The sequence below is a fragment of the Molothrus ater genome, chromosome 9 (assembly GCF_012460135.2).
Source record: "Molothrus ater isolate BHLD 08-10-18 breed brown headed cowbird chromosome 9, BPBGC_Mater_1.1, whole genome shotgun sequence".
NCBI classification, from domain to species: Eukaryota; Metazoa; Chordata; class Aves; order Passeriformes; family Icteridae; genus Molothrus; species Molothrus ater.
Window position 1 is genome coordinate 3695432 of NC_050486.2, and position 27629 is coordinate 3723060.

A 27629-nucleotide genomic window follows, 5' to 3' on the forward strand; every position below is an offset into this window, starting at 1 on the left:
TCCCCCTCCCCTCCCTGTCCTTGGAAAGTAACAGACACTTACAGCCCCACCCAGGACACAGCTGTAGGCACAGGCAGCTTCAGGCTTCCCTTCCTCCATCTCCCCACAGCAGCCACCTTTCCCAGGAGAGAAACCTCACCTGTCTTACACTGCTCCCAATCCCATCCTCTGTGCCCTCTTGTAACTCCCCCCCAAACCAGACCCCTCAGAGAAAAAAAAAAAGCAGGCCAAAGCCATTTCCTTTCTTCCCCTAATAACAAAATATTTTTTTAACTGCTGTAATACAGTAGATTATAAACAGCTCTTGTATGTGACAGAACATGTACAGGTTACATCATGGAATAGCTGGTGCTAGCGCCAGGGCCAAGGCTGGGGTGTCCCCTGCCACAGCCAGGGATGGGCCACCGTGGCTGGGGGCACCTGGAGAAGGGACAAAGGCCAGGCTGGCTGGGAGGTCTGTGGGGAGCTGGTTCTGATGCTGCAGAGCACATCAACTCCTGGAATCTGCTGTCCCTCTGGCATGTCTGCATTCAGAAGCAGGAGCTCAACCAGTTGTTTGCCTTCAGCAGGTAGGCCAGGTGCAATCCACACAACATCATACTGAACAAAGCCAGCAGGAACTCCCCCAGCTCCCAGCACAGCACACACTGCACTCTGTATTCTCCTGTGACAGCAGTTTACAGCTCAGACCCAGGACTGCTTCACCCCCACAGCTGGCAGCCACACACCCCAACAGAAAGAACAAACTAGGCATGAGCACTCCACAGAGCTTTGGTCTTCCCAGGAACAAACAGTTTTCTGCATGAAAACCCCAGGACGCATTTTGATGGAGTAACATTGATTTTCATGAGGTTATTGAGCAAGAAGCTGCAGCTGTACTGGCTGCCATTCCAAAGCTGGAGGTTTCCCACCTCACAACTCAGGGAGTTACCATGGAAGCAAGCTGCACAGTTCTTGTGTTGGAAAGAACCACAGAAAACAGTATATATTATATTACATTATATTAAGAGCTTGTAAAGGGCAGGTTGGGAACCTTCACATCCTCACCACTGACCAGAACATTGCACTGTTCTGGTCAAGTGCTCTGGCATTTGCAGTCTAAGAAACTCAAACGTGGTGCAATTGACTTTTAATTAAATAAGCAACGTGCAAAAGACTTAGTATTTCCCCTCCAGCACTCTTGAGAAAAATGAAAATAAGCCCACATTCAAAAGCAATTAAAAAACCCCACAAAATTGAAAGTAATCCAAATTGTTAATGCCCTGACAGCATGGTTGCCAGATGCCTTGATCTACAAGGCTGAAAACCTCAACTTGTCAAAAACTAAGACTAGTTCCAACAGCTGAGCATCCCTTTCTGGTTGCCTTTAGCTTGCCAGATGCTCAAGCCCTCAGGCTTCAAACAGTGATGATGCTGACACAGTAAATGCTGATATTCCTTCTGGGCACACAACAGTGCCAGGTGTGAGGGAAACACCAAAACAGGGCACAAAGTGCCATCCTTTGGTCTCTTTTTGAAAACACTGAAACTGTATCAAGACCTGCCACAGGTTTCAAGATAGCAATTCAAGTCCCTAATCCATCCCACCCTCTTTGAGTGCAGTTACCTCTGTAAGTGTTCTGAGCACCAAACAAAAAAGAATTGGACTGAATCTCATCCTGTACAGGTGAAAAAGCTGTTTGGCCAAAAGGTGGTTTTTTTTTTTTTTTTGTATTTTTGACCGTTTTCTCAATAAGGAAGCTTAGTTGTTCCAGAACTTCTATTCTCTCCTCCCACAAAAGGTATGGTGAAAGATTTCAGATTACTCAATCTGAATGATGATAAAGTAATCCATTTAATTCTCAGGATTTTATGTATGAATACTGCCAAATTTGAGCATATAGCTCCTCTGAAATTACTTCAGTTTCATCAAACAATTTTTAGCAGGAAGTGTTGTCAGATGAGAACCTCACACAGAAACACTATTTGGCAAATTTGACCTGGTAAAATGTCCTTTCTCAAGAGCATGATTCCTTCTTACTGAAGACTTGAAGGAGTTGAAGTATTCCCTAGCTTTCATGAAATTACTTCTGACTGAGGTTAGTGAAAACAGAAGCCCAAAGGAGAGGCTGAAGAGGCTTGGGAGACAAGTCCACCAATGGTCCCAATACTGCTGGTATGAAATCCCCAGGGCTGTAGGTAGTAAGGATATGCTGTTCTTCATTGGCAGTTTCTGATAACATTTGAGTAATTCTAACATATTTGTCACCAAAGTTCTGGTATCTCTATTAGGTGACCCTTTTCACCACAGTTAAAATATGTCCATCAGGTGACCCAGTCTCCAGTAATGGGAACTACAGTTCCAGTAAAACTGGAGTCATCTGTACCCAGACACTCTGCAAGTTCCCTGTTCTGTTTAGCACCTGACAGAACAAGGGAGCTGAAGGAACTCTGATCCATTGCTATGGAAACACCAAACTCACACAGGGCCCCTGTCTTTATTGGTGTGTGTGGGAGGATGTCCTACCTCTTCACCAAGAGGGCAGTACCCAGGTGGCTGATCTCCACCTGAAGCCCCCTCTGATGTCAGGGCAGACACAGGAAGGTGACAAAGCAGCTCTGGGCCAATCCCCAGCAGCACTAAAACTTCTCCAATACTTCTCCAATGGGCAAGGTGTGCTGGCACACTGAACTGCACATGGCATTTCAAACAAGATCATGCTCTGTACCTGTAAAATTCATCCCATTTTCTTAGAGTTTGGTCATATTATTTCAAGTTTTTTTAGTAAAGAAACCCTTAAGAACCTGTGTACCTTAAAGCACCTGCCAAATTAAAGGAAAAGCTCTTTTACAAGTTAATCATGTTAAAAGAACTGATTACCTAGAACAGAGAAAGGAAGAACAAGAAGAAAAAGTACTCCTCAAGTCACAAGGGCCTTCAGAGAACAAAAATGCTGTAAGGCAGTTGGGAACTAAATGAATACAGAGAAACAAATTTTTGGTGTAAAAAGTCAAATAAAGACTGCACACACCATGCCCTGCTTCTGAACCTGACTCAGCACAGCGACAATCCCTCTTCCTCTGCCCATTTTATATCTGTTGGCATACACAGGATGCAGTTTGAAGCCAGCCAGGAAAACTTTGGCCATCTTCAGAGCAAGGAGGTAAACACCCTGTTGCTCTGCCACTTGTCCATGTCACAGTGGCAGGCAGGATAATGAAGAACAGAAGTTTTGTAGACATCCCATTACCAAAAAGGAGAAAAAAATAATTGCAAATGATGGCTAAGAAAGATGGACGGATACCAACAATGAGCTACCAGCAAATCTGACTAGCTTGCCTCTTGTCCAGAAAAGCAGCAACTTGGGGGGGATCCCTGGATGAGTAGGATTCCAGTAGACTCCACCTTCAGCTCAATGTTTTACTGGCATGGAAATGGCTCAAAGTGGGACAGCATGTTAGAGATGCTGCCTTTGAAGTCTGTTGCAATCCAGGTCAACTGGTTTGCTCCAGCAATGTTTAAAAAAATTACAGTTTCTCCCCAATAATGAGGAGGCCCAACTTCCCTTAGAAAAAGTCTGTAGTAAGTTAGATCATTGGTCCAAATACTTGGAGGACACCTCTGTTTTTCTGTGATGTCATGGCCAGAGCACCCCATTTTCACATCTTCACATGGCAGGACCATGAGCGTGGCTTTAAATAGTCCAAGAATGTGGGCTGCAAAACATAGAGAGGCAGTAAATTAGTCACAAGCCAACAGCTCCAGCTGTGGTACAAGCTGCTGAAATCAAACTTCTATAACAGGAAAGATCAAACCACATTTCTGCACCCTAAAACCCTGTTCTTGCCTTCACTAAGCAGGTGTCTGGAAGTGTAAGTGCAGCCACAAGTTCTGTTATATCAGGTAAACACTGTGCCTAGTAGCCTGCTGTATCAAGAAGCCAAGTAATTAATGATGGCAAACTCTTAATTGAGGAGAATCAAACTTAAAATAGAGGCTGCCAAAGGATACCTTTGGTTAAAACTGAAATCAGCTGGGACAGTGGGAAGTTTTGTCTAGAACAGAACCTAGTACCAAGAGAATGAGTCAGAGAAAACAACACCCAAACCCCAAACTATCTACAGGTAACCACTTCTCACCACCACCCACTCTAGCCTGGGAGAGGCACAACTGGCACAGTTTCTGTGGGCCTTCTACAAAAGTTTCTCCTGACTTCACTGGCCAAGTGCTGCAGTTCCATTGCCACAGCCTAAATGAGTTCTAGCATATCCTCAGAAATGGGCTAACACCACCCTCAGTTTCAAGCAGTGAAATCCTACCAATCACAGAAGGAGCATTACTGAACACACTTCTGTTAGGCAGCCTCTAGGCTAAATAACTCCTAAAGAATGGATGTAGCACACTGCCAGAAAGGTTCATGCCCTTTAACTTCCACTCTTCGTGCACAGCAAGACAGGACAGCCACTCCCAGAGCTGGTTATCCCAGGGGAATAAGCAGGCACTCACATTTTCCGTGGGGCAGTACTGGCGGGCGTACCACTCCTGGCTGTAGAGGCAGATGATGACACCTTGGCCCAGGAACAGGGAGGTCCACATGATCACATTCCAGAAGGGCCCTTTCCGACGGTCATTCAGGGTGAAGTTGAAGACCACTGAAAAGGGGAGGAATGAGAAGAATTATTCAGAAACAAACTCAAGATTCAAGAATCAAAGATCAACTGATTTTACTGGATCTTCCCCTCCTTTCACTTCATCTCTGGAACAACAAGGCTGCTGCATGAAAATCTGATTATGCTTGGCAATAGAGCAAATACTCTGAGCTGATTCTCACATTTACTTCTGAGCTGATTCTCACATTTACTTCCGAGCTGATTCTCACATTTACTTCCAATAACTTTGCCAACAAGCTGTGTGCCTCTGGGGGGAATCAACATTATTTCTGTTATTAGAGCCCTCTAAAACACAAAAAGAAATCCAAGAGCTCTGACTTCTAAATGGGCTCTTCTGTTAGATTATACTCTTTTCTGACCCAGAGGTGAGGTAACAGAGGTGTTTTAAAAACTTTTATTCTATTTTCAGTCTCATGAGAAGGGTGAGACAAAACAGATACTATAATTCATGCCATCATAAATCCATTTCCCACACTCTTCCTCACTGCAGTAGTGAACTAATAGTTTCCTTATACTGTGAATAGAGGAAGACTGACAAGCTGCTGACACAGTGATTCAACTACAGCTTGGCAAAGAGGAAGCAGTGCTGTTAAACTCTGTGCAGTGCCACAGGAACAGCAGTGTATAACATAGATCCCTCTTCCTCATCACCAAGACCTTGATCATCTAAGCCCCAAGCTTCCAAACCCTCTGTGTGTATATAGGTGTGTATCTCCTGAGCTGCAAAAATCCATTCACAAAGCTTGGACTCATAACTGCAACCCTTGGGCAACAACACTGTGTTAGTGCTGAGGGAACAGCTGGCATCATTATCGAAAGCACAAAGCATGCTTCTCTAAAACAAGCCACACACCCCACAGCCACTCCCACACTCTCTTCCTTGGAGCTTACCTCCAAAGCATGAAAACAGGCAGAAGAGAACTGGATAGAAGAAGCCAAAGCAGATGCTGAGGACATACTCGTGCACAGCAGCTGACACGGTGAAGACAGACAGCATGGCTGCTGCTCTGAACTTCTTCCCAAAAAACTGGGAGAGACAAGAATGCCAAGTATTAGGAGCTACTCTGCTGAGGTTTTTGTTTGGTTGTTGCAATACAGTGAATGTTCTTCCCTGAGCTAAGAAGGTTCTCCTCCAGCCAAGAGGCACGTGTGAAATGCCAAGTACCTTGCAGAGCACCTTGGGCTTTAGGGATTTCTCTTCAGGTACATTTCTGCATTAGCACTTGTGCTGAGCCCACTCATTAAATACCTACCACAGCTCATGGAAACAGTGCAACATGGGTTCTGACTGCTGAGGCAGTCTCTGCATTCCTACATCTCAGCCCCACGTTTTGCACACAGTAAGGACTTGGAAATGAGCAATGGATCTCTCTAAAAGCACAGCGGCTCCCCACAACAGGTGACACAAAACATTTTTATGCTTCTAAACAGACAGGGATGCTGCATCTTGACAAATGTACCATTTTGCCCAGTTTATTTAACATGTTTAATTAACAAAAGAATACATCAGCTTGTTACTCACCCAAAGGAAGTCCCTGTAGGCATAGTAATAGAGCCAGTCATGTACTACCACATTCCAGGTTCTGTAGTAGTTTGCATAGGATGTGGAATTCCACCAGTCCTGAAAGCACAATGGAAAGACTATAAATCTAATTAACTATAAAACATTCTAGAGGGCTTTTCTAGGATATCAAATTGAAAAATATTCAGCAAAATAATACCAAGCTAACATAATTTGACCAAGCTTTCCATCACGCTTCCAACATTCTACTTGGAGTATCAAGGCCTGGTTTTATCCCAAACTGCAGTGGCTGACTTGATAAAAGAACAAAAAGAAAGCTAATGGAGCTATTGGGTAGGTCTGGTGGCTGCTTCTGTTTGTGCACAGGGTGTTTCACCTTAAAGCAACTCAGACTGCCAACAGAAACCAAATCTGTTCGACAGCACAGCAACAAACTTAAGCCTTAACAACATAAACCAAGCAAAATCCCATGGTTGCTTTGTTTGGTAAAACAATCTTCAGTTTCCTCCTTTTTTTTTTCATTATGACAATGACTTTCAGAAGCTTTATAAACTACAGCTCCTGCTTCTCACCTTGTAGAACATTCTGTCTGCAAAGCGCAGCATCTCGGCAAACGCGTTCAGCCAACAGTGAAGGAACGCAAAGAACACCAGGAAGAGAATCAGGACACCTGGAAACAAGGAACAGCCACACCAGTTTGGCAGTGTTTGCTCTCAGCCACAAGCAAGAGCACCTAACACAGCCAAAAACTGTTCTTTATAGGCACTGACACAGATGGGCTCTACTCTTTTGTACAGGTAGCACAACAATATTTCAGTTTCTCACCACACCAGGCCCTGCTTGCCCCAGAGGGTGAAGCAAGGCTGTCCCAGAGCCTGCAGCTCGATTTGAAGCTAGTTAAATTCAAACCCAGCTTTTATTTTGTACTGCTGATTTTGAAGTTTTACCCCTTAATGCTGCAGTCTGCTCACAAGATCTCCTTTGTTGATCTCTGCCTGTCATGAATGCATCTCAAATGAAGCACTTCTGCCTTCCACAAAGATGAGAGTCACTCAGGGATCTGGGCCTTACCTGGCAGGATGGAGTTGAAGATACAGAGGACCAGCCCTCGAAGGTTGAAGGTTTCCTGACTACTGTTGCGAAACTGAGGAATGCAGAGTCTCACAAAGATGTAGTAGGCATAGAAAAGTGAGCCAAGCACCTGGAATAAAAATACCCCAAAAACCTGACTTCATAACTGGAACACACAATTAACACATCACCACCTGCCAGCTCTAGGAGAGAACGGCAGCTGCCAACACAAGCCCAAATAATTTATTTTACATAGCTGCCAATAAACCTCCCCAAGGATCCAGGCAGAAAGAAAGCCACAGCAATTGCTGGAGCACACTGAACAGGCAGCAGCAAAATCAACTTCTCTATTCTACTACAGCAGCTGTCAGTTTTGCCCAGTCCTATCAACTCACACGTTTTGACACAAAAAATCCATGCCACTGCCAAAGTGGGGAAAATACCCTTGATCTGCATCCAAGGCAAGGGCAGAAATAATTGAAAAATACTTACTGTAGTTAAATTCAATATTAAAGCTCATTTTTATTTTATTCCAAAGTTGACATTTGCAGGCCAAAGTACCTCAGGCTTTCTCTGACTCATGAACTGATGTTGTGGATGTTGAGGTCAAAATGCCAATGTTGAAATACTTGGATGTAAGGCAGGTATGTGCTCTGTCCTCTTTGTCCAACAGCAAGCAGCCAAAGGCCTGTTCATGATGCCTTTTTTTTCTTAATTGTTTTGCTTTTTAAACCATAAATGCATTGTGTTACAGCAAAAGTTTCAGTCACACAAATCCATTACTTGGAAACACATCCACAAGAAGCTACTGGACCTCATGGCCACAAATGTGGAGAACCACTCAATCTTGAACTAAATAAGCACTGGGGATTTGGACCTCAGGCCTCATTATTTCAAAATTGCTTTGAATAACTGCAGAGAAGAAGCTGTGCCCCTGCACTACAATCAGGGTGAAGAAAGAGGGCATAGGTATTGCTCTACACACACACAGAGTTTTTTTTTAATCTGAAAGCTTGTTTAAGCAAAGATTTAAATTTTTTTTCTTTCTTTGGCACAACCATTAGTGCAGCAAGATCACAGTTTGTTAGTCACTGAAAAGTATTCTTTATTGGTAAGGCCATGCCAAGTAGAGTGATTTAATGCCAAAGAGAGCTGTTGAGCAACACATCTTAGATGATCTCCAAGAGTGTATTCTGAAGAAAACTGCACCACTCACCTGTGCAAATTTGGTAGCTACATAGCCCCATCTTATTGTGGGATTCCTAGGAAAAAGAACAGGATAGCATAGCTAAATAGGACCTCAAAGCAGCAAATCCCTCCCTTCAATTACCTGAAGGATTTTACAATTTTACTGATGTATTCTCTGAAAAAAATGGCTTCTGATTTCCAGAATTCTTAATCTTCAGATATCCAAGGGATGTCTGCCCAAATTGCTGGTTCCTCACTTTCAACTACATCAGAACTCCAGCAATTCCATAAATGGGAAGGTATCTGGAGGGCAACACTGTACAGTTCTGTAGGAGGTGGGGATCTGCAGACAGTTGTGTGAAGGACTGCTGACTTCACACAGCCAAAGTGCCACCCAGCAATGCACAGAAGAGTCTGGGAGTTCCCACTCAAAGACTTCAGCCTCAAACTCAGAGACAGGGCTGCTTATTAGCACCACATAAAACACACAGGTTCCTATTGCAGGAACTGTCTATCACTACATGATCTGTAGCAAGTTCTTAATTAGTTTGACTTAAGTGAATTTCCCAAAGAAATAAAAGCAGAACTCCATAAGCAGTCCTGCCCTTGCCAGGTTAACCACATCTTTGTGAAAGCTCTAACTTATAAATTGATCACACACAGGGATGCTTAATGTTGGCTTCAGTTTTCAGACTGCTTTAGTGTTCTGAGGTTGCTCACATTACCTGGGATAGTTGTCTCTGTAGATGAGGGTTGGAGCAAAGAGGAAGTACAGGTACTGAGAGATTCTGGGAATATGTACTGTGCCTGGAGAGAGGGGGAAATAAAAAGCAAAAGCAATCTTTTTACTGACAGTTCAGTTTCCCCCAAAAAACAGAACCCTTCTCACCTCAGAAACCTTTCAAAAAACAGAACCCTTCTCACCTCAGAAACCTTTCAAAAAACAGAACCCTTCTCACCTCAGAAACCTTTCAAAAAACAGAACCCTTCTCACCTCAGAAACCTTTCAAAAAACAGAACCCTTCTCACCTCAGAAACCTCAGTCTGGAGCTAAAGGTATGGGATTTGCAGAGAATAAAACAAACTCGACCTTTCAGATGGTGTGCATGAAGGACAGTTAGCAAGTGAGGGTAACCAAATTATCTGCTAACACCTTGGTATCACATTTCCTGTCCTATGAGGACATGAGTTCAGTCCAATCAGCTCTAGCATGCCTTGATTAAAAGGCCTTTTGTTCTATGATTGCTGTCACTTCAACTAGAGCACTGAGCTGGAGGTCTGCAGGCAACATCTAAACAACTTTTACTCCTAAAAGCAGAAATAGGGAATCCTGGACAACAAAGACTTAAGATGCAGAGAGGACTCAGACCTGAACTACAGTCTAGCTCATTGTCTAATATAACTGAAAACAAATGAAAAGGTTCAGGCTGAAATTATGATGCAAAACGTTCAATCTCCCCATCCAACGTCACCAATTCAAATCCCACCTGTCCAGCTCATAAGAGCAGCTCAAAGCAATGGAAGGAGAGCTAGAGCTGGCTATATAAAATGGAGCAGGGCAAGTTACTCACCAGACTTGTCCTTCACTGAGGACAGGACTCTGGGTACGTTCTCCCGGATGAAGGAATGAGCCTTCATAACAAGACGAACCTGAAAGGCCAAGACAAGAGCAGCTCAGTGCTCTCATTTTCACAACCTTCCAGGGAAGACTGGATCAAGCACTTTACAGCAACACCTTCAACATCTTGGTTTCTTTCCCATTTAGCCCTTTTACAAGCAAAGCACTGCTTCCTCCACCCACAAGCCTGTTTAACTGACATGAATTCCAAACTCTGCAAGGGGAAACAGGCAGCAGCAACTATGGCTCAGGAGAATCAAAACACATCTCATCTACACTTGCAGGACCACCACATTCACAAGGACTGAATAACACCAGCAAGTCACTCATCAGCTAACATTAATTTAAAATTGAAGAGAAACCCCTCTCCATTTCAGCAGGCCAGGATGTTTCAGAGTCTAGGTGTGTCCTTGAAGTTACCTGTGTTGAACAGCAATTATCATTACCTGGGTATAAGGTGGTGCCCCGACATAAACAGTCCACAGCTGTCAAGCAGGTTTTTCTTTTAATTTTGTTCTAATACTTAAGAACCAAAAGTAGGGCCAGTCCAAAGTTAATTCTTTAAACTCATCCCTTGTTTTAACCAACCTTGTTTTAACCTGATGGACTGAACAGACGACCATTCCTGCACTTTTCAGTTCCCCTCACCAAAAAAATTCCACTTCCAAACAAGTCCTGATTACAGAGCCAAGAAATTTACTTCTTGAGAACAGAAATGCCAACAGGAACCGCTTCTTGACCATATACTTGCTTTTTTGAGTTTTGTTTTTTTAAAGAGGAACATAACAGCTTCCTTGTAGACTATGGCACAACATGTACTTAAAATTGGTTTTAAGCACTTAACTATCCACAAGACAACCAGAATTAAATGGAATGTCAGTAAAACCCACAGTAAAATCTTAAATACTGGGTAAAAACCCATAAGTGGTTTCAAGGTCAAAATGAAGTTTATTCTCTACTCTTTCTTATTAGATTTGCTGCATGTAACTGTCCTCAAGTCACAGAGGCTGCATTCACAGCCTTGGCTTAATTTAATGAATAAAAACAACATTTGAGTTCTTTAGGAAAAAGGACCCTTTCCACTTTGAAAATAAAATGCAATTCAATGTATCCTAGGATCCAGAGGATGCAGGGTAGGGACTTACCTGTTCCAGGATTACAATGAAGCGGGAAGCTGGAGGCAGGGCATAGGCTACAGCAACATAGGTTGGTCCAAACCCAAGCCCAGCTATTTGGAAGAGTGTGAACAGCATCCCATAGAAGAAAGAGTGGATTGCACGATGGGAGGAACTGGAATAGCCTTGGGCCCACCACACAAAAAGGTTGTATGGAACAACTACTGTGGCACTGAACATGCACAGCCAAGTACAGAAGACAACTGGGAACTTTCCAAAAACGAAGACCAGGAGATCAAATCCAAGGACCAGCCTAGAAGGCACAAGGAAAGAGACAATTTTTGAGTGTCCATTCTTTGATTAGAAATACTTCTACTCCACTAAGTGGCCACAAAACACAAAGCTTCCACATCATAACTGTTTGACAGTCTGGATAGAAGTAACCGTGGCAATTTCAGCTCAGGGCTGTCTGTGGCAGCTTCAAGTGGCCACACTCAAGTATCCCAGAAATGAAGAGAGGGACTGATGCCATCAGTGCTGGCAGGCACAGCTTACCTTCAAATCCCACAGGGCTTAAGCATATCTCTAAGATCAGCACGTACTTTAAGAGCAGGCTCAAGCTCATCCTCCCAAGAACATGCACGTGACTGAACAATCCACTGCTGGACAAGGGTCCATGAGAGCTTTTGGGGAACACTCCCAGGACATTATCACCACTGCACTGAAACTCAGCTCTTCCCAGGGGTTTGAGCCTAAAGAGGCTTTTTCCCTGCCTCTATAGGCATGGGGTATTTAAACATGCAGCACTCAAAGCTAGTCTAATCCTTTTCTGTGGGCATTCCACACAGATTCAGTTTAGAAGTTATCCAAAAGGTTCAGGGTCATTAGAAGGTCAGTCCAAATAAAACCAACTGGTGTGCACCAGGTGCTTTAGTCCATTAATCAAGCTTAAAACATAAGGACATAAACAAAAGGTTGATCAACTTTACTGCCTCACACTCATCAGAGCTTACTCCAACCATAAGCTCTTCTAAACTAAGACCAGAGAAGATAATAGAACAGAATACACCAACAAAAGTTATTCCTTCTCAGGTGGAGGCTCAATTGCAAACTGGATCCAAATTATCAGATCTAGCTAAAACCATAGATATTATTTTTAAAGTAGTAAGGGTATCCAGCCCTAGTTGATTTTAAGGTAAATACCCATTGTCCATACACTAGTAAGGAGCAGCTAAACAACATTCAATAGCACACAAGCCTGTTCTTAGACTAAAGGGACAATGATTATAATCAAGATACAGCTCTTGGTTTTTTGTAAACTGAAGAGCAGATAATCAGCAAGATAAACATGTAATCCTACTTGTGTACATGAGATACAGCTTGCCAAAATACTATTTAAGCAACAACTGAGGAAAGGAGTCTTTCACAATCTTATTCACAACTGGCTACCTGCAAAGCACTATCTTAGCAGAGGCTCTGCCAACATCCTTGAGATTTTTCCCCAGGAAAAACAAAGTTCTATTTTTATTTGAGTACAAGTACAATGTTCCAGAACTGTCATTTTCACACAGAGGAAGGACTGCTGAAGTATTTAAAGTTTTTCTAAGCAGAGTCCTTCTTCAAGCAACACAAGCAGTTGAAAGCTGCTGTTTCATTAAAGATACTCAACCAAAGCATTCCACATTCCCTTTTGCCAGCCTTGTGATGAACTAAGCACGTTAGGCTGAACTGCGTGGCCACAACTCTCCTGTAACACAACAGTTAGCAGTGTTTTCCTAATATCCAAAGTTCCAATTTGGAATGGTCATACTCTCTCAACAAGAACTCCAGCACATATTCTAAGTATGCCAAGTTGAAACCCACACTTGCAGCAACACCCCAAGAACGATTCCCCCTTCTTTCTGCACCATTCTGCAGTTTCATGTGCATCTGGCATGCTGGAAGAGCTATTCCCAGCCCCTACCCCTGCCTTTCCAAGGCATTCTTACCTTCCTTCATCAATGAAGTCTACTAGAAGTGTACTGAGGATGAAGACGATGAGAAGGGCGATGAACATGTGGTAGATTGTCCTGATGTGACTCACTTCAAACAGCTCACTGAGGGAGACACCAGAGTTAAGGCACAGCTGGGGTGCCACAGACACTTGCTCAGCTTATCCTCAGACAAAGGATAATTAGCCATGATCCCAGTGGTACTGAGATGGCTGTAATTAAGGTTTATATTTGCAAGATGTAGTACAGATATTTCAGGAAGAGAGAAGCTTGAACAGATTAATCCCCATGGATTTGAACATAAGACTGTGGGCAGGGAAAGCACCTCAAAGCAAAGGCTCATTAGTTTGCTATCAAGGGTATTTTCGGTGAATTTGATGAAATTATTTTGATGACATTAAGTTACTCACTCCAAGAGGGACCTCCTGGCAGTAAAGATTTTCCCGTGTTCTGGAGGGGCCCTTGAATTCCTGCAAGCAAAGAATATTTGTTTGACATTTGAGCCAAAAAAGGAAATAAAGCTTCCAGGAAACATAACCTTGTTATAGCAACAGCTTAAAAGGAACTTACTTGGCTTTGTGCAGTTCCTTCTCTGCACAGGAAGCTGGGAAAAGGGAGGCTGGAGATGAGGAATCCAGGAGTGCTGATTTTGCCACCAAACTGTTCACAAACTCTGTGAAGTGACTGTCCACCTCCTTCATGAAAGCTGGCTTCAGTTGCTGCCAGAGTAAAAACACAGCAGCAAACTGTTTACCTTGCTGGATACATTTTCATAAAATATTTATATTCCTTATTATCCTGGAGCAGGACAGAGCAAGGCATCAAGAAAACATTTCTGTACCATGTACCAACAGTTGGAGCCTACTTGGATAACCTGGGGCTTAGCCTGGTCAGTTCACACACCTCAGGCCAGAGGACTTTGAACAACATTTATTTTCTCCATCAGATTCAACACAGAATTGCTCTGGCCTTTCAGAAGACTTATCAGAGTTCTGAGAATTTAGTTCCTTAATGTTTGGTCCTCAAACACTAAACGTGATGGAGCCAAGTGATGAAGCAGAGCTGAGAGCCAGACCCTGAGCTCCTGAACACTCTGCCAGCCACTACCTTCAGCACAGGCAAAAGGCAAGTTTCAAGAAATTATTTAAAATCTAATTGCACATTATATTTTGTTTCCTTAATGCAAGTGTTTATTAGCCATGTTTGTCTGACCATCCTTTGCCTGGGATTTTTCCAGTTTGCCTCCAGATTCAAGGTGCAAGTCTTCCTACATGATATCCCAGATCAGAATTCCCAACTCCTATCTACTCATCTTGATGGTTGAAAAGAAAAAAACAAAACTGTTTTCAAGGAGCTTTCTGGAGGAAAGAGGGTTGTGTGAGGGTTGTGTGGAGACCTCACAGCACCTGCCAGGGTCTGAAGGGGACCTATAGGGAAGTTGGAGAAGGACTCTTCATGAGGAACTGCAGTGACAGGACGAGGTGATGGCTTCAAACTGGCAGAGGGTAAGTTTAAATCAGATGTTAGGAAAAAATTCTTCCCTGTGAGGGTGGGCAGGCCCTGGCACAGGGTGCCCAGAGAAGCTGTGGCTGCCCCTGGATCCCTGAAGTGTCCAAGACCAGGCTGGATTTGGCTTGGAGCAATCTGGGGTAGTGGAAGGTGTCCCTGCCCATGGCAGGAGGTGGAACAGGATGATCTTTAAGGTCCTTTTCAACCCAAACTATTCCACCATCCTATAAAATACATTAACAGATGATGTATTCTTACAAAATGCTCTTATTTAATGTGACAAGAGCCAAGTAAGTTTAACTCTCTGGCAGAAAACACAAGACAATCTGAAGGGAGACCACATACAAGCAGAAGACCCTGAGGTCACAGTGGATCAGAATTCTACATTCCTCCCATTTTATAGTGGTCAGATGCAGAAGGATCTCTTGAAACAAAAGCTGGAGTAGGAGAAGGAGCAGATAAATATTTAACTTTAAAAACCATTTTTCTCCTATTTGGCATCTTCCAGAATAGACTAAATAAGCTTCCCCAGTGCTTCAGAAAGTTCTTAGGATCTGGCTACTTTTAGATATTGCTTTCCTGGGAGGCAGAGGATTGTCTCTGCAAGAGATATGAACTTGTTCCTTTCAAAACAGGAGAAAAAATATAAACAAATATTGGGTACTTGTGAAATAACCTGTAACAGAAGACACTGGTGCTCTCTGGTACAGCCTAATTTTACAGCATACATGCACACATCCCTACAAAAAAGTCAAACAGAAATTCCTACTTCTGTTGGACGGTCAAGTTTCCATGCTAAACAAAGCACTATTCACTCCCATCAAAAAATAGGTATTTTTTTAGTAGTGTTTCCCCATTTTTAGCCTAATCTCTCCTCAAGTGAGGTTTTAGAGATGATATTTTCTTAAAGTACCTCTTCCATTTGACTGGCACTCTGCTGAGATTGCCTCCTCCTAACACAGCCCTCCAGGGCTGATTGCAACACGTGCATGTGTTTGGATTGGGAGAGTAGGACATGAGCTCTTAAAAGATTAAATCAAATACAAACCAGAGTACAGACCCTACAGTAATTGTAACTAACTGTAATTACAAACCAAAAACCCTTGAAAGAATGCTATGCCATCAAAAGCAGAAGATGGCCAATAATAAAAAAATTGATGGCAAGTCAAAGTTGAGGGAAGTAACCCTTTACTTATAAAGTTGCAACAGCTCCCCAGAACTATACTCATTCCAACAGATTTAGTAAATTTTGTCACCTGCCAGCCCTGACCTCGTGAAGAACACACCATTCTCAGCTCCCTTTAGAATGAATTAAAGACTGGACTTTAGACTGCAGATGCTTGAACACCTCCTATACATGAGTAACACCCAGCTCCTACAAATCCCATTTATACCTTGACCAGGCTTTTCACAAGTCAAGCATCTGCCCAGAATTTAGATACCCATCACAGAAAAGGTAAACTGCAATCCAAGCCTCTGTTCAGTGGTTCCCACAGCAAAAGGGCCCAGCACTCCAGGCATTCTCAGGTATTTTGCAGTAGGGTGTTTTTGGTTTTGTTTTTTTTTTTTTTCCTCAGCCTTAAGGCACCTGAAATAAATCTGCAAGCTGCATAACTCAAAGCTTAAAATCTGAACTCCCTCTGTTTTGGGAGAAACTTCAGCAATTAAAACACCACTGGTTTTCTAGGATTCTCTTTGTGGGTAAGAAAACTCTTTCTGTGAATCGTGTCTCAAAGCTGGTAACCAGAAAAAAAAAAAAGGAACAAGAGACACTCCTGAAGAAAGAAATCCAAGGTCAAGTTGTCCCCTTGCAACCAGCTAGTGCTCCTGGAACTTCTAAAGCTACTTGTGCTTTACAGTGAAAGCCTTCTCCTGCAAACACCCACTGCCAACAGTGATTAACAACAACTGTTCTGTCTGCAGAGAAGTTACCAGGCTTGATCTCCTGTTCTCAGTACGGATAAACAGGATAAGACAACGTCCAAAATAAAATTCTGAGCTGACTACCCCTCTAAAGGGCTGAATTTAAGGAGTTTCAGCAAAAAAAGCAGCACACCTTTTGGAGAAGACTATTTAAATACAACCTTAGTTATGTCTCTTATAAATGACACACCACCTATAAAGGTAGGGAGAAAAAGGAAAAAAAAAAAGTGAAACAGGAAAGTATTTCAAAGGTCCGAGGTATTTTTCTCTAAGTATCCACTCCCTACTATTCACGTCAAGCTGGCACAATTAGATTACTTCAGATTTACCACAGAATTTTCTGCAATAAAATTATGCAAGAGTGCAGGGCAATTTGCCCTGAAGAACACAGGTGCCACAAACAATGGTTAACAAGGAGGGTGCAGTTCATCGTTAGCCAATTTCATTTAATTTGGGCATAAATCACCTTAATATAACCTAAGACAAAGGCAGCCCACGCAGATGCAGATGGTGCCAGAAACACCCAGTGCTATTTTCTATGAGGATATTGTTCACTGACAAAAAGAATGAGACCAAAGCTCAGGAAGGTCATCTCCACAGCCAGGGCAGCAGAAGCTGAGGGGTGCAGGCTCCATGCTGCCCTTTATTCAATGGATAGCAGGACACAGAGCATTTTAAAGGCTCAATATGCAAGCAGGCTGGCTAATCATCACACTGCAAAAAGTTAGTGGTAAGGCAATTTCCATTTTATTGACAGGTTTCAAAGTTCATTCTTATCTTTGGACTTCAACCTATTGGGTCAAGTAAGACAGAATCCCATTACATAAGATCACCCCTCTTGTGCTAAGTGGGACAGAGAAAGAGGGCTGGGGAAAAGTCACTGCACTCAATCTAGGACTGAATAGGGCTATTTGTGTTCCAGGGCTAGTGACTCTCCAAAAGAATTCCAGGGTCAATTGTCCTGCTCCCCACCACAAGCAAGTATTGTGTTTACCTCAGCTTCTGCTATGAGCTGCATTTTCCTCGTTACCACGTGGTCCACATCAACCCAGCCTAAGAAAGGAAAGCAAATATTTAATATTTTTTGTTGCATGTCTGAAAACACAAAAAGCACAGCATACAGTAGTTCAGACACCATTTTTTCAACAGCATTTCTGACTTCTAATAGGGTTCCACTAAAGTCAAATCAAAGCTGCAGGAAGTTCATAAACTACAACCACATATTTTAGGATCACAGCACTGTAAGGCAGTCAACAGCTGAGAACATGCTGGATTTTATTTTTCATTAGCAACTCTGCAAATTTTTCCAAGGTCCCTAAACATATTCAGCCTTGAAGCAGCAATCAGAATGACCCTTAGAAGGTCATTTCCAAGTGTGCTGATTTTTTATCAGGGTTTTATCTTAAGCAGACATAAGCTTAGTTTGTCTGGAGGCCTCTACAGTGCCAACAGACAAGGCAGTCAGCCACAGCTATTAGTAAAATACCATGATCAGCTCTAAGACAGGCTGAATGGCAAGTTGGACAGTTATCCTGTGCTCAAACCTGGCTATTCCCACTCTTTTTATCCCCCAGGGGAAGTGCCAGATATCAGTGTGACTGTACTCCTTAATATGTTTGACTGTTTAAGTAAACAGTCAGGTCTAACATGCCATCAATATAATGTCATTGTGCCATCAATATAACTTTTGTCATTACTAACACCATTGGCCAATAGGTAAAGCCTCAAATGCCACCTTTCTTTCACATTAAAAACTACACATCTGAGATGCCTCTGTGACATCAAGAGGAACAACACCCACAGGTCAGACATTTCAGACTAGTTGTGTTTTAGGACAAGCACCAGCTGGTGTTTCACTTCTCCAATAACAACAACACAGAAGATAAAGTTACTTAAAACAGAGAGTCTTGCACATGAAGGAAAATCAAGATTGAAGCAGCAGCATCCATCCCCCTAAAATACCAGTCAGAGTGAAAAGATAGCAGTAAACCTTGCCTTGTTCTTATCCTTTGGCATTTATAGCTGCAGCACCACCTTACACACCAACACACAGCCAGCATTACAACTTGCATGTTTGGTTTCTAAGACAACATTACCACTTTTAGAAAAAGAAGGTACTGAAGTGATTCCCTAATAAGATTCCAGAGCAGCATGAGCTAACAGATTTGCTGTAGAGGTGCCAAAGTTGTGCTGCTGTGAGACAAGAAAACAGAGTGAGAACACTACCACCATGCATAACGTGGCTGCCTTGTATGAACACAGCCTCTACACAAAAAGCAGTTTCATTTTCAGAGCAGGAAATGCTTCTGTGCTGCTCAAGAGCCTCAGTCAGCCTGTTTGAGCAACTGGCTTTAAGCATTTTAGGTAGGCCTGCTTGAGAGGTGACTCCAATTCCAGTACTGGAAAAAAGTACAACAACACAAGGAACTTTATCTTCAGTGCAGCTATGATCAGTTGTTAGCATTTATTCCCCTTCCCACCGATCAACCAGGAATTTGGACTTTTGTCTGTCTGCAGGAATTATGTTTTTTCCTATCTGCTACACAAGCTGTAGATTTAAGGACAGACCAACAACAACTGCCTATCACTTAGCAGACTTCTGATGTAACAACAAACAAGGAAACTGCTTAACACCATTGATTTTGGCTGCATTCAAGACCCATTTTTGCAAAAACAGAACTCCTGGTTGCTAAGCATCTCACCTCCAAGACAAAAATAAAAAACAACCAAACACCTCAGCATTTAAGCTCACTGTGTTGTTATATTTGCAGAACAACAGCAGTTTGGAAAACAATTTGAGAAGAATGTAAGATACCCTTGACCCACTCACCTCATGCACTTTGCTGGTCTCAAATAGGTTCTCCCTCAATATATTAAAAAAAAAAAATAAAATAAACTGTTTCACAAGCAGCAGAACTGTATCCCCTTCAGATGTTCTCAGGGGCTCTACTCCCTCACTGTGCCACTCCACAACTGTATTCCTGGCCCACTCCTTCTATTACTACCATGGGAAGAACCACCTTGTGCTGACCTGCCAGAAAGCAGAACAGAGCTGCTGAGCTCAAAGAACAACTAACCTTTCCCTTCAAAAAAACTAAGAATTTGTGTCCCTTACTCAGCTGCCAATCTTCCAGATCATATCAAGTTTGCTTGAAGCCACCCAACAACAGCCAAAGAGAACAGGACACACGGGACTTAAGGAATTGCATTATCTCCTTTTAAAGATAAGCTAAAAATCAAATAACCAGTTCTTTGACCATATATGTCCTGTCAGATCTTGCCTTTGAAGCCTCAGTAATTAAAGATCACATTAAAAACTACCCAGACATGGCTCACTTTGGAAATAAAACACCCTTGTAGACTACAAGGCCTTAAAACTGGGTATAGCTTTACATATACCAAATGTCCAGCTTTAATGGTTGTACATGAAATGAGGATAATCTCTGACCTGCTGATGCTGTAAATGCTAAATTGGAATTTAAAGTGTCCTCCTGTCAGTTTAGTTGGCCTCATACTAGTGTGCATGCACAGAAAAGATTAGAAACACAGCACCTTTTAATAGGTTTTAAAATCAAGATCTCCATGGCTTCAGTCTAAGCAACTCATATGACAAAGTAAACTCACCTGTGAGCTTGTCTTTCTCAACACAAAATCGTCTGTAGAAGAAAACTCACCCCAAACCAACCCATTCTGCTGTATTGCATCACCCCATAAACCCAGCTGTGTCACAAGGCAGATACCAGAGAAAAAGCACATCATCTTTAATCACTCAACTTCCCTTGCACAAGACACCACTTATGGCCTGTCAGGTCACTGGAGAAGAGATTCATCACATGATTTTGAGTCTAAAAGGAAACGTGCATTGCTGAGAAGTCCAAATCTTCACTTTCCTTTGACCCCGCAAATGAAGCCTGGGTCCCTCTGTATCACTTTGGGATTGCAACAGCATTATAGAAAAATTGACTCAAGGAAGCACTATACAAGGAAGCACATCTTTGCATTTAAAAGAAGTTGAGATATGCCTTAAGAAGACAGAAAATATATTTAAAGTCATGAGAAAGGTGTCTTGAAGACTGGTATGAAATAGTGGCCAATTTCAGAGGAGGCTTACGCAGGGCTTGCTTTGGAAGAGCTTTGTTCACAGGGAGAAGTTTTTTATTTAATGGTCTTGGGCTCCCTTGCCATCAGCAAGGACATTAACAAGATCTTTAGAGGCCCACTGGTCTTGAGCTTGATCCTTTTAGAATGTGAGTCCTCCATACAGACCGAATTCCAAGCAGGTTCCAAAGTCAGGAGAAAAGAATCACAGAGACAATTTAATTGTAAGCTTTGTTTCTCTCTGAAAACCAAGCCAATAAAAAAAAATCACCTGAAGATTGAGAAAGCTTCTTAATTGTTGAGAAGTTGAGCAACTAAAATTTCACAAGATTGACAAAGTACCTCTTCTAAAGGATCTTGTTGTCCTTTTTTCAACCCACTCTTGCACATTTTACAGATAAGTGACATTTGAAATGGGTAGAGCAGAGAATCACTCACATGATGTTGGGGCTGCAGCTTGGGATCCATAAAAACCCAGCTTTGTCATTTCTTGATAAGACAACTTCCCATTCAAGAGGTTAAAGCAACACAGGCAGAAAGAAGGATTTCATTATTGTCAGTCACCTGGATTTAAAGGCTCCCTCTCCAAAAACACTGAAGATGTTATCAGAAACAAAGCAATATTAAAGCCAATCTAGTGCAGGGCTACTGTAAAGAGGGGAGGAGTTCCATAATGCTACAATACAACACACATTAATAATTTGAGCTAATGAGCCCTTATTCTTACTTATGGTAATTTATTTGGCCACTCAGCAATTAGAGGCAAGTTATGAGTAGACTCAGATGATCTGTTTAAAGAATTCACAGGCCATAGGTCACTGCACTGCGAGGCAAGCATTTAGCTTAAAAATTCAGTTCTGCAGGGACATGGAACCCAAACAGGCTGTTCACTAGCAGGAAGGAAAATCAGCATTCTCTACATTATGCTACCATGTCCACAGGCTCTTCACAAGAAACTTGCTGAGCCTTCACCCAAACCACAGCTTCCAAAACATGACAGCCCCTAGAATTATCAGAATCCACCTAGACTAAACAGCTTTTTGATCTATCTCTCAGAAACATCCCAGATACTCAATTCAAGCAGCTGAATCCACAAGAAGCAGCCTGTTGAAACACTGAACACTCACTGCTGTGAGTCATACAGCAAAGGCTAAATCTTTCCAAATTGCTCCCCCTTGGAGAGCTCTCTCCTCCTCCATCCCTCTGTAGGCACACAGTTTGTGCATCACCATGAACTTTTGCACCAGGGATGATCGATAGTAACCTCACTGGAAGATAACAGCCCTTTTCTAAGATCAGCATTACCAGTCAGGCTTGCTCACACCAAACAGATATGCCACACAGCTTGTTTGCAGATCAGCCTCCAGAGACACTTCCAGTCCTTGCCTGCTATCTGGGCAAACAAGAACAGACTCCAAACCCACCTTTTTACTGCTCTGAACACACTGTCTGAGCGTTTTAGAGGCACTCATGTGCACACTCATGATCCATGTCCTCTCTAGCCTTTTAAGATCTGTCCATGCAGTTTCTGTTATGCTCATTCCAGGTGACTGGTACAGTCTGATACCAATATCCCATTAGGCAGAGCAGTTTTCTATTTCTTTATGTATTTCCTGCTGAAAACATATAAGACTAATCTTATTAAGGAAGCCTGGCTTTTGACAGGGGATTATTGCCACCTAGATCATCTGCTGACTCTAAGCCAGGACCAAATTAGTTGTTTAATTACAACTCTGGAGCTAATTCAAGGAAGAGAAATGATGTAGAAGACTGAAGTTCAGCTACTCTGTCAAAGTGAAATTGCAGGCTGAATAATTACAAGATAGAAACAAATCTGGCAATCTCCAAGTTATGAGTATTTTCCACACTTCTATAAAATTTGGCATACCTGAGTAAAAACTATTTGACTCTTAGAACCCAAACAATGAGACAGTGTTCAGAAGCACTGCAGAACCAAGAAAAAAAATCAAAATCACCTCAACTGTACAAAAGGAAGAGTCAGACCTACTGTAGCTCTAAAGCCAATACATGTATTAAAATTATTCCTCTAAGCAATTTCAGATCAGCCAATGGATTTGAGTTTTAATATAGAAAGGATTAAGGGCCCAAAAGTTCCTGTAGAAAGTTCACACACTTCTGGAAACAAGTCAGCTGGCCCTTGACACCTCCACTGTTACTGTAGAAAGCAGATTGTGTTTGCTATAATCAGAGAGGATCAAGGGTGGGTAATCACGTTAAAGATTTAGTTTTTCTATGGCAATAACTGCCACAAACATGCTACAATATTTACTTCTGTACGTTCTTGGCTTGGCTAGAATCCCTTGACTGCAACAAACATGGATTTTGTCTAGAATTCCTCACAAGACCCAACATTCAGTTGTTACAATACAAAAAAGCTGTTGCCAGACAGCAGACCATTAGCCTCACACTGCCTTTGTGCACATCGGCACTAATGCCTTAGAAACAGCTATTCAGGAGAGAATGGCCAGACAAAAGAAAGAAAAAACATCTATGCCTGCTGCTTCTGAGAAATTCTCCCACCTCAGTCATGAAAGTCCTACCTAGTTACACAGGCACCCTGGAGTACCTGAAGAGGCCACTGTCTGCAACTCAGGAACACTTCAGCTTCATAAATCTTCAACCTTTGGGTCACAGAGCTGCTGATTTAACTCCCCTGTACAGAGGAATTCCTGACCAGAGGGATCCATCTTTCTCCCATGCCTCGAGGCATCAGATTCATTCCTCCTACCTCCCTGTGTTATTCCTGTTGTCACTGAGCTAAGAAACACTTTGTGACACCTCAGCTCAACTGGCAGCAACAACCTTGGCAGGTAAGATGCACTCAGGTCTTGGCTAACCAGGATTTCTCCCTGCTGTCCTTCACTGCAGTTTGTGTGGGATTTAAACATACTGCACTGTTCCAAGCCAACCCACCAGGCACATGGACACTTCAAGAGATCTACCCCGAGATGTTGGTTTGCTCCACACTCACAGTATCTCACCTGCAGTGAGGTTTTGTCACATCTCAGAGGTGTTAAAATGAACGGCCTGTAAAGACAGACACACCCACCCATCAAGTCCTAATTATCACTGCTCTGTTTATTACTTACCCTTCATTTATTACAATTAAGGAGTTTCCACATATGAAAAGGTTAAAGTGGTAGCAGCATCACTGTATTCCAGTAGAGACCAACTCCCTGCAATTTTCTAATACAGTCCCATTTGATCCAATTAAAATTATGTGCCACCAAAATCTTAAAATCCCAGTTCTCCAAGCAGTTTGAGGGATGGCTTTCTCTCCAATGCATCTTATTTTCAATAAGAAATCTGACTTGTCCTAAACTTAAACGTGCTCCAACTTCCATTTCAGTAGAAAGAAGTACTATTGAAATTGTGATGAGATCCAGAAGCATATCAGTGAGAATTATCTCCTTGAGTCCCTGGCACCAGGATTTTCGATCTTGTACTCACATGGCACATTGTGATAACCTACTTTAGCTTTTTGCTTAATCTACCTCACAAAGAGAAAGGAAACAAGCTGCAGTTTCATCTCTAACCTCCTTATCACGGGCTGGAATGTGCTACAGCATAAACCAGGAATTACAGAGAGTCACAGGCAAAACCACTCATAGTGCCATGCAACTGTCCCTGCAACCCAAGGGGCAGGGCATGGCAGCACTGATCCTTCCACAAAGCCAACTTTAACCCCATAACTTCTAAGGTGATCACAAAACAAATTAACAGACACAACTGTGCATTGTTCAGTTTTCTGGTAGCCAAGATTTAGTCTGAATGAAAGGCAGCTGTCCTGACATGAACAGAATCCCAGAGCATCATTCTGTGTGCACCCTACCTCCACCTGTCTGTCTGTCAGGTGGACACAGAACCTTAGCCTGCCGTGTTAAAGACCATTTTCTTCCATCTTGAGAAGTCACATACTTAAAGGCTGTAAAGGAAGTGAGATGAAGTCCCAAAACCAGCATTTACCAGGATTACTCAAAAGTGTTGCCAGGAGGCATTTGCACCATTTACAGCACTAATGAATCTCTTCCTCCTGTGACAGTTAATCACTGTTTTAGATCCCTGCAAGCACTGCAGTGCACAGCTCCTGAGGGAAAGCTCTGCAGGACAGCACCCCAAACAACCCACACCTGCTGCTGAAGGGGTGCAGCTGGGACACCTTCAGCCCTCCCAGAGACAAAAACAGAAAAGAAGGAGCAAAGAGGCACAGCCATGAGTAAAAAGGGCACCTTAAAGGAAATCACATGCCAGAGATGCAACCAGTGCTGAGCCACTGAGTCTCACCATTGCTTGAGTTTTGAAAGGACCTCTCACTCTCAGGTCTTCTCTGTGTTTCTTCATTCTCAGGGGTCTTGGAGGTTGCAGTGGAGCCAGCCTGGCGCTTCCTTACACAATCATCACCTGCCATGGTGACCTAGCTAGATCAGAAAAGGAGAGAAATAATGATGACAAAAATCTCATTTATTGTTCAATAATATATTTACATAAAGTTGGACTTTCGTTGTGAATTCAGAGCGAGGATAAAGGAAATTCAGCACACACTTCAATTAGTCATTTACTGTTGATCACACACACTTCCTTTCCCTTACCACAACCAGTACAGGAACAAAGTAACCAAGTAAGTTTCCCTACCAAACTTGTTCCTACGACCATCTCAAAACATCTCCTTACACCACCCTCTTTTCCCTACAGATTTTATAACTACCTAAAATAACTTAAGCTTTTTCAAAATCTTTAAAATTACAAAAAGCCCTTGCAATTCTTTCTGACAGCCAGGTGGACACCAAAACTTGTCTTCCATGAGCTGTGGCAGGATTACTTTGTGGAATCACCAGCAATATTTGACCTGAGCCAAGCCTCTTCCTTGTCAAGTTCTCAGCTGCTGCTGCAGGAGCAGCTTCCTCAATGGATCCTTCTGTTCTGCTTGGCCAGACAATGGTTGTGTTACAAACCAAGGAAAAACAGGAAGAGAATCAGGTTTGAACTACACCAGTTCCAATGACAAAGGTCACTGCTGAGGACAGAGTGGCCAGCAGGGAACACCTGAAGCACCACATGCAGGATGAAAACAGAATTTTCAGCTAATGAGAAGTGGACAAAAAGACTCTAATTTGGTCACAAAGTGCTATCCCAGAACACTCCATAAAATTCATCTCAAGGACCTCTTGGCAGTGTAGCTACAATCAAGGACAATTTGCAGATTTTTTCCAGAAGATCTCACAGGCATGCATGTAACCACATTTTCAAACTTGATATATTTTTCATCTTGGCACAAACTCTGCAGCAGATGTGTTTAGCTGCTAGTGAACAGCAGACGTGCACCAGCACATATGAGCTGTTACAGACAGGCCAGGAAAACTCAGGAACTGGTGAAAAAACAAATTAAGGATGGATTACCTCAGAATAAGGAGGTTGGCACATCTGCAAAAGGGAAATAAAACTATGACCAGAGCTTTTCAGAACTCAACTTCCTGTGTTTGTCCCTCCAATAGGAGAGTCTCCTGTTCTCCTTTCAGGCTACACAGCATACAGGGGAGAAACACCAGCCACCACCAAACAACAAATCAATAACTGGGTGAGTTTTCCAGCTCAAACAGAGGACCAGAAGTTTAACTCTTGTCTCAGGACACTTTTCACCTTCTTCAAGAGTTTAGGAAGTCATTCCTGCCTCACCGGTGCAGATTGGTTACAGTATCAAACGGAAAGCTTAACAGAAAGGAGCTAAAAATAACCAATCTTGGAATGGGGGGAAGGAAAAGTCATGTGTGGCATAAACTTTAAAACAATTAACTTAAAGAGTTAATAATTCAGATAGGCTAAGTTATCACAGCACAGCCTTTTTTTCACACCGCAACGCGAAGTCTGCTAGGGGAAATCAATGAAAATAAACATTTTCCTAGTCTAGTTCCCATATGAACAGAGGTGCAGCATTACAGTACCTAAGCCATTATCAGCACATCAGAACCTAAAGAGGGCATCAGCCCTTCCCGCCCATCTCTACTAGAACCGAAACATTCATGACACAACGCCAGGATAACTCCAAGATGTTCACCACCCCCCTCACAAGAGGAAATCGCTCCTCACAATAGTAAACACTCCTTTCACCCCACTCTGAGGACATCCACAAGTGCAGATGAAGTTTGTAGAGCTACAAACCCATTAACATTTCCTAGCAGAAACTCCCTGATTTCACTGGCGCCTGATTTACGGTACTCGCAAAGGGCTCAGAGACCTTGACCTTCTCCGCCTTCCCTTTGGACAAACTGATAATTAATCAGAAGATGCCTTGGGAGAAAAGCAACACTTTACAGTTCATCTTTGCATTTCAAAAAGCTCGGTGAGGAACAGCTAAGAATCATTAAATGGTTTAGGCTGGAAGGGACCTTCAAGATCACCTAATTCCAAACCCCTGCCTCCAATACCAATCAAACTAGACAACAACCTTATCCCAAAGAGTTTCATCTCTCTAAAGTTTTCCTTCGAAAATTCCTGGCCCTCGGGCATAGCCGCATCTCGCAGACCTGGACCCTCGGTACCTGCAGAGCGAACCGGACAGCGACCAAAACAAAGTTAAGGTCACTCCACAAACCAAAGTTAAGGTCACTCCACAGCTCATCCGCAACGCGCACGACAGCCGGCAGGAAAAGGGTTTTTATCCGAGGACACCGCTGGGAGCTGCCCAAAGCGCTGCCGAGGCTCCGAACCAGCCCCTGCCCCGCTACCTCCCCGCACACCCCCGCGCCTCCGCCGAACCCCAGCCCCGAGCGGCTGCGGGAGCCGCTTTCCCCGGGGGTGGGGCGGGACGGCGCGGACACGTTTCCGTGGCCGGTGCCGCGGTCGGGGCGGCCGCCTGCCCGCGGAGCGTCACCTCAGGGGCGGCCGAGCCGCTGCCGCCGCTGCCTCCTCCGCCGCTCCGCTCGTCC

At 43.0% G+C, this 27629-nt stretch overlaps 1 protein-coding gene across 1 annotated transcript; it reads right to left on the minus strand.

Moving 5' to 3' along the window:
• Positions 1-986: 986 nt before the first annotated feature.
• On the minus strand, positions 987-27629 carry SOAT1 (sterol O-acyltransferase 1). The gene is made up of 16 exons (XM_036388126.2): positions 27575-27629; positions 24991-25124; positions 17582-17640; positions 13726-13874; positions 13566-13625; positions 13153-13260; positions 11195-11477; positions 10003-10081; positions 9157-9238; positions 8460-8505; positions 7244-7373; positions 6745-6842; positions 6173-6271; positions 5542-5677; positions 4487-4632; positions 987-3696 (listed from the first exon to the last, which is right to left on the minus strand). Exons 2-16 carry the CDS (start codon positions 25112-25114, stop codon positions 3640-3642), a joined length of 1656 nt encoding a protein of 551 aa, XP_036244019.1. The 5' UTR covers positions 25115-25124; positions 27575-27629; the 3' UTR covers positions 987-3639.